Source organism: Mastomys coucha, unplaced genomic scaffold (assembly GCF_008632895.1).
Source record: "Mastomys coucha isolate ucsf_1 unplaced genomic scaffold, UCSF_Mcou_1 pScaffold22, whole genome shotgun sequence".
In the NCBI taxonomy this organism is placed as follows: domain Eukaryota; kingdom Metazoa; phylum Chordata; class Mammalia; order Rodentia; family Muridae; genus Mastomys; species Mastomys coucha.
In genome coordinates this window covers 185,664,978-185,673,328 of record NW_022196905.1, presented here as the reverse complement: position 1 = coordinate 185,673,328, position 8,351 = coordinate 185,664,978, and the positions used below count along the sequence as shown (strand labels likewise).

Genomic DNA, 8,351 nt, shown 5'->3' with positions numbered 1-8,351 from the left:
CACAAACACACACACAGACACACAGACACACACATAGACACATATACACACACACAGACAAACACACAGACACACACACAGATACACAGACACACACACAGACACACACACAGACACACACACAGACACACACACAGACACACAGACACAGACACACACACAAACACACACACAGACACACACACAGACACACACACAAACACACACACACAGACACACACACACACACATAGACACACACTAGACACACACACAGACACACACATAGACATACACACAGACACACACACAGACACACACACAGACACACACATAGACACACACAGACACACACATAGACACACACACACGTAGACACACACACACAGACACAAACAGACACACACACACAGACACACACATAGACACACACAGACACACACATAGACACACACACACATAGACACACACACACAGACACAAACACAGACACACACACAGACACACACACAGACACATACACAGACACACACACACAGACACACACACAGACACACAGACACACACAGACACACACAGACACATAGACACACACACGGACACACAGACACACAGACACACACATAGACACACAGACACACACACAAACACACACAGACACACACACAGACACACAGACACACACACAGACACACACACAGACATACACATAGACACACATAGACACACACATAGACACACACAGACACACACAGACACACACACAGACACACACAGACACACATAGACACACACAGACACACACACAGACACACACACACACTCAGACAGACACACACACAGACACACACACAGACACACACACACACTCACACAGACACACACACAGACACACACACAGACACACACATAGACACACAGACACACGCACTCACACAGACACACAGACACACACAGATACACACACAGACACATACAGACACAGACACACACATGGCATACATACATACATGCATACGTACATACACACACAATAAAAAAGTTTTTAAAATCATTTTTTTAAGAAAGAAAATTAAAAGACCAATTACATTGCATATTGTGGCAAAGGTTGCTTAACTCTAGGAATGAGGAGTTACTTTAATATAAAAGAAGGAATCAATGGAGGCGATGTAAACCCAAAGGAAGTGACAGAAGAGACTCCTACAGAGACTTGTCATTTGTCTTCCTGCTGTCGATCAGAGTATGGGCAAGGTAGAAACACACAGGCATTTGACGCACCCTCAGCTGTGCCATAGCACAGCCTGAGTACTCATCAGTGGACAGAAGGTTAAACAAAATCTAACATACAGTATGCACATGCAATGCAAAATGGGATATTCAGTGTGAGAGGGAGGCAATCCTACCTCATACGGGGCATGGCTGAACCTTCATGGCTTTGTACTAAATGAAACGAGTCATTTACAAATGAACAGATGAATGATTCCACTAACGTCTGGTGCCCAGAGATGCCAATTTCAGAGAAACAGAAGACCGAAGAGAACTGACCAGGGGCTAATACTAATGATCATTTAATGTGTACAAATTTTCAGTTGGAAAAACTGAAGGACTTCTAGAATAGTGGTGGTAATTGTACATAAGGTCCATACATCACTCCACAGCTCTGTAGACCTGAAAAATGCCAAAGTGGCAAATTTTGTGTCAGATATATAGAGATAGATATAGATATATAGATATATAGATATCTCCAGAGAAAAACAAAATTAAAATAATATAACACATTGATACATGCAGCAGGTTTTTATTTAATGTTTAATATGTGCTGTTCTAATCTTAATAAAATTTTACTTGTAATAAAATAGTTTAGCAAACTCAGAATTTTCCCAATGACCAAATAGTATTTTAAAACAACAACAACAAAAAATTTTAGGAAAAAAATTCAAATCAAAAGTTTTCAAGAAATCTCATACATAATGGTGACTGAAATAGTGTTTCCCTGAGATACTGGGGTAAGGCAAGAATATCCACAACTTGGCTACTCTGAACAAGAAACAAGAAACATTGAGGTGCCAGCATCTTTGGCATATTGTCTTAGGATCCGTCATGGATATTCCCAGAGGGGTACAGTTATACTTTTAGTTGTCTGTGAAATCTCACTACAGATTTTTATTTTTTTCCCACAGCCTTGCCAGCATGGAAATTTATTCACAAGTACTAAGTTAGGGAGTCTGCCTATGTGTCCATTCATAGATGAATGCACAAAGCAAATGCTGGATGTAAGCACAGTAGGGGGAGAGGCATATTCTGCATTTAGATAAGAAGGTTGTTTATTTAGTTTTTATTAATTCTTTGAGAACATCATACATTATATTTTGCTCATATTCCCCTCCACTCCCAAAACTCCTCCCAGACCCCCCCATTCCGCACCCACCCAACTTTGTGCTTTCCTTGTATTATTTGGCCACAGTGAGGAATGAAATTGTGCCAGTTGCATGATGGCTGCAATTGGACATCATCATATTCAGTGAGATAAGTCAGATTGAGGAAGATAAAATTGCCATGGGTCGGCCAGTCTGGGCCTCTCTCAAGCCATGGGGAAACAGGGTCCTAGTCAGGTCAAAAAGGCTTAGGTGAAGGAATGATGGCAGAGACGACATATGGAAGTGCAGGATCTGAATGTATTTCTCAAAAATGGCACCAGGCTTTTATAGTCATTACAAAAGAGAAATGAAAAATCTGGCAGCTCAGTAGTCGAGGTACATCTGAGGCCACCTGAAACACACTGGGTCTAAAGCAGCCACCTCTTCTGGACAGGCACTGCACCCCCCACCCCAGGCCCGAGTGCTCTGGGCCTAGGGGGCTACGGACTGCATGAGGCTCGAAGCTCGAATGCTCTGTCTCAAATCTGAACGTATAAGTAAGTGTAAGTCTAAGTCCGAGTCCATGCACAAAGTGAAAACCAGGCTTATATTGTATACAGAAAACAGGGCAGATGACAAAAGTCACGTAAGCAAGTGAGGGTCACATCAAGGTCAGTAAGATCAGACAGCAAGACAGAAGGCAAGTGACGGTCACATCAAGGTTGGTAAGATCAGCCATCCAGGTGCAACGCGGAAGAGCAGTGTTACCCTTCTCGCTGGGCCTATCTTGGCAATCCCAAGCTAATTCCCTGGGTCTGCTGGAGACAAGCACCAGTAAGTCCCAATCTAGCAGTTCCTGAGAATGCCCTTAAGTGAGGGAAGCCCTTCAATTACTCTGGTATGTAAAACAGTTTACATCTGTCTTCTGTGGGACTGCTCTGAGAATTCTAACTATGTTTACAATAAGCAATAGTGCCTGACCTCTGTTGCTAACTCTGGGGACACCCTGTCTGATAAGGTAGCTTTCTTGTGAGAAATTCCAAGCTAACAACAGCTTGTTAATAAATTAGGATATATTGGAATGCTGTGCTGGCCAGGGAACAATGCCCAATCTTAAGTTTTAGCCATTTACAAATTGTTTCTTGGGGTACCTTTATGCCTGAATAATAAGGAGTATTGATGATTGGAAAGACTAATTTGGAACACATCTGAGTTAGGAGATGCTAACAACTGACTGAATACCCAGGAAGTACAAACTCCCTTTGAAGTCATAATGCCTCTTGTCTATGATCAGGCTTTCTTTCAACCCTGATACTGCAGACTTTACTGGAGTAGACAAGTGGGCATGGCATAAAAATAACACATTTTCTCAAATTTGTGGATTCTAGACCTTGTTTAGACACACACCCACAAAATCCAGTGTGTGTGTGTGTGTGTATGTGTGTGTGTGTGTGTGTATGTGTGTTTGAAGTGACACACTCTAGGCTCCAGAGTCTAGGGGAATGAAGGAGACTAGAAGGAAGGAGAGAAACAAGAAGATAATGAAGAATAAATATAGACAAAGTACATGATACATGCCTATGATACTATAATGCATACACACCTATGCAGGTGTCCCATGAAATCCACACTTGCAATGAATACATGTCAATAAATGTTTTGAGAGACTATCTACTGTTATTTCCCTTAAACATTATATTAGATATCCTATGTACCACAGTAGGGAAGGTAAAAAAGGACCTAAGGGTCAGGAGAAAGATGGAAATTAACTGACTCGTCCCTTAAATATGGTTATGTACATATAAAAATTCAAAGTAATGAACACACTGATTATTTCAGGCAGATCAGCAAGGAGTCTACAAACCCGATGGACTGCCAGGAGTGGAACCACATACTTATAATTTCAGGACTCAGGAGGCAGAGGACAGATTGGAGGCCCTAGCTCCAGCTCTTCTGTTCAAAATCTTCAATATACAAACAGTAGTCAGTTTTCACCAGTACTAGGAACTGTACTGAGATTGTGAAAATCAATATTATAGGTAAATGATTCAAGTAGTGACTCTATCCTAAGCAAAACTGCACATTTATTAATCCTTTAAAAATCAATTCAACTTATCAAATCCTGCTGTTCTGCTTCATAAAAACACTTTAATGTGCCGTGATGGCTTCGTAGTAAAACGCTGAAAGTTTTAGAGTTAACTGATAAACTGTGAGGTGGGAATAGACTGCCAGTTAGCTGGAAGCAGCCGCAGTGTGGTTTGGTAGAAGACAGCACAGAACTTAGAAAAAGAAGTTGAATTTCCACATCGCTCCTGGGATCCTTGCCAATAGTGGAGAAAAATCATGCTCCTTACCAAAATTCTGTTGAATTTTGGAGATGGGTCTGTGGTGAGGTTGCTCTTCACCCCCACAAAACCCTTCAGCAGCCTCGTGGACACTGTGGAGTCAGTCATTGGAATGACAACCTTTCTAAATGCATAGACTAAAAAATACATAGGGTTACTCGGGAAATTCATTATATTGAAATACGATTAGCTAAAATGGAAAATATTCAATACAGAATTAGTTGTGGCTCTGAGTTAACACCTTATGTGACAAGATTTAGTGATGTGCCTAAAACTGAATAGAATTAACCAACAAATTTTCGACGAATCATAATGATATGATATGTCATCATCATATACAAGGCAAATATTAATCCTGTTAATAGATAACATTAATATAATACAGGTATGTATGTATCACATTTCAGTTAGGGGTCAAGGAAAAGCCGCATGAGGTTTTGTTGTTGTTTTTGTTTTTGTTTTTGTTTTTGTTTTTTGAGTTTGTTGCTTATCTAAGTTCTACAAGCCTCACTGGACAGTTTTGACTGTTATGTACCAACAATGCTCTCAAGCCATCTACTGATGGCTGTTACAGTAGTCCACATTTGAGTTAGATTTTATTTTTCCCGAAGTACTTCCATGTGAGTCTGATGTTTGTTTTCAATGTTATAAAGAGAAATGGGTTAGCAATACCTCTCCATGGGCATGTTTAGCTACATGAAGAACTAGAACCTTTCATTCAGTCACTAGGCAACAGTCCCTTAAAAGGTCACATACTGTAAAATTTATATTGAGAAAAACGTATGTAGTTTCAGTATTGCTGTAGACAAGCATCTACATAAGACTGCCAAATTGATTGTTGTTTTATATCAAACAACTTTTATACTCATTTTATTGTTATAATAGTTTATAAATTTTAAAGAATATGACAAAAAAAAGATATTGTAGGTATTGGAGGGGGGGTCCTCTGGGAGGAGTTGGGATACAAAAGGGAAACAAGAATGTGATACAATTCTATTTACTTAAAATATGTTTTTAAATGTTAATAAATTCAGATAAATTGAAATCATGTAACTTTTCTCATCATAATGCAATGAAAGTTAAAAAATAAAATTTAAGCCGGATGTGGTGGAGCACGCCTTTAATTCCAGCACTTGGGAGGCAGAGGCAAGCGGGTCTCTGAGTTCGAGGCCAGCCTAGTCTACAGAGTGAGTTCTAGGACAACCAGGCTATACAGAGAAACCCTGTCTCGAAAAACCAATAAATAAATAAATAAATAGATAAATAAATAAATAAATAAATAAATAAATAAAAATTTAAAAAAGGTCACATACTGTATGAATTATTAGGTATCTCTTCTAGCAACAGAGGACTTTTGAATTTTTATGCATTTTGGCTTTTTAAAAAATAAAACTGATGTAAGGTTTTAGCTAAATAGAACTCTTTTTCCTGGTAAATGTTGGTAATGGGTCCATGTTTAATGATAGCATGACATCATACAAGGGGCCATCAGTCTTGGCTTTTAGTTTGTGGCAGTGTCAAAACAATGAATGAATGAATGAATGAATGAATGAATGAATGAATGAATGAGAAAACATCAAACCCTTGCTGACCGGGAGCCGTTTCTTGGGGAGCAGTGTTGCTGGTCGACAGCTGAGAAATCACTGAGTTGCTCCCGCAGCCTTCCCAAGACAATCACTCATAAATGTGATAGCCCCGAGGTCGCCATGCTGTGTGTGGTGTATATTTCCATCTGAGGATGTTCACTGAAGAACCTAACCCTAAGAGCGTTGATTGGTCTGATGTACGCGAGGTCAGGCACATTTTGCATTGGCTTTTTAACCGACTGCGTAACGAGGTTAAGGGCCCATCAAAATCCGCAGTAATGGGTGCCCGTGTTTTCCTTTGCAGAATGTGTCACCAAGGTCTTCAAAGACATCAGCTTTCAAGGAGGTGACCTAACTACTGTGTTCACCCCGAGCGCCACGTACTGCCGGCTGGTCTGCACTCACCACCCGCGGTGCTTGCTCTTCACGTTCATGGCTGAGTCATCTTCCAATGATCCTACCAAATGGTAACGGTTTATGTTCCTCTAACGAGGAACTGATTTCCGAGCCCAGTTACTCGCCAATGCGGATGGCCTACTTGCAAACCCCCTCCTGTCATTTTACAAAATGGGATGTTAGCGGCTAGAAAGTGAATTTCCTTCCGCGGAAATACTAAATATTACAGGAGGGATGGCACTTAGGCACACTGGTGGAAGCTGTAATACCTCTTGGGATCTCAATCTTAAGGTCATGTTTTTGCTCTTCTTCCATGGTTTGTCTTACATTCTTTTCCTGTCGCAGTATTTGTTGATGATTGTGGGATTATCTAGAACTTCCTCCTAACCTTTTAACTAGAAAAAAAAAAGTTTAAAAAGCTACGTTAAAAATTATTACAACAATTTTTTTTACTCCCTCCAATATCCTGTCATATTATGTGGCTTTCTTGGCTCCCATCAGTTCAATAAGTCATGCAGACTTTTATATAAAAAGTTAGGCCCTTCTTTGGGGCAGACTCTCAGCTCTCTTCTCTTTATCTTGTCAGCCACAAGCCAACTCTTCATCTCCCTTCCATGTCTTTCTGTCTGCCTCTGAATCTCCCACCTCTGCTTTAGTCCTTCCTGTCTGTCTGTTTGTCTGTCTCCCTCTCTCTCTCTCCCTCTCACTCTCCCTCTCTCTCTTTCTGCCCAGAAGTCCCACCCTGTGCTTCCCGTCCCAACTATTGGCTGTCAGATCTTTACTGTAACCAATCAGCGGTAAGACAATGTCGAACATCTCTTTGTTGCCTTTCAGCAGTATGGGCTGTTTGGGCAGGTGTGGAAGGACAAGCACTTAAAATCAGAAGCTGGTGATGGGTCATAGAAATGATGATACCAAAACTTAGCTCTTTGCCAGTTCAATAATCAGCAATTGAAAATACAGAGGCACACCTTAGTACAATGTAAGAAAGGTCTCCCCAACACTGTCTGTCATGTTTGCTTTACCTACCTGTATATAGTCACAGATAAATACTGAAAGTGATTTTAAAAGATCATAGCCATGCACATCTAAATACTTCAACATGAATTTCATAATAAGGAAACTGTAAGAAGCTTAACAAAGTTAAACATCTTGAAGTGCTAATTTTAGCTGTTAATTAAATTCTCATCAAATTTCACAGGTTCCTTATGGCTATTTTTTCCTCTATTCATATTTTTAAAATATTAGATATTGCATCAATTTCTGTCTCTACGCTACACTTGAAAATTTAATATATAACCTTTTATGCAAAATTAAGTTGCCAATATCTTTGTTTGTTATTGCTGGTTTCTCAGATAGTTACATATTGTGATAAGCATTAAATATTCTTCTGAAATCTAGAACAGAGATTGGCAAGACAGGGATAGAACTTTAGGTTTTGTTGAAATAGATATAAGAAGAACATTCTGTATTTCTAACACTATTTTATAATGGAACCATGTGTGGGCTAGAGGGATTGTTCAGTGGTTAAGTTTGCTGGCTGCTCTTCTAGAGGGCCCTAGGTTTGTTACTCCAACTTCCATAGATTTGCAGTCATTTGTAACTCCAGCTCCAGGTGATTCAATGCCATCTTCTGCCTTTCTCATGTGTGTGATCACACACACACACAGAGAGAGAGAGAGAGAGAG

At 40.0% G+C, this 8,351-nt stretch overlaps 1 protein-coding gene across 1 annotated transcript in view; it reads left to right on the top strand.

Annotated features, from left to right (window-relative positions):
• The window catches only part of F11 (coagulation factor XI), a 14,692-nt gene that overhangs the window by 4,489 nt on the left and 1,852 nt on the right, over positions 1–8,351 (top strand). The window contains exon 3 of the mRNA XM_031342856.1: positions 6,572–6,734. Within this exon, the coding sequence (XP_031198716.1) occupies positions 6,572–6,734 (163 nt within the window). The remainder of the gene's footprint in view (positions 1–6,571; positions 6,735–8,351) is intronic.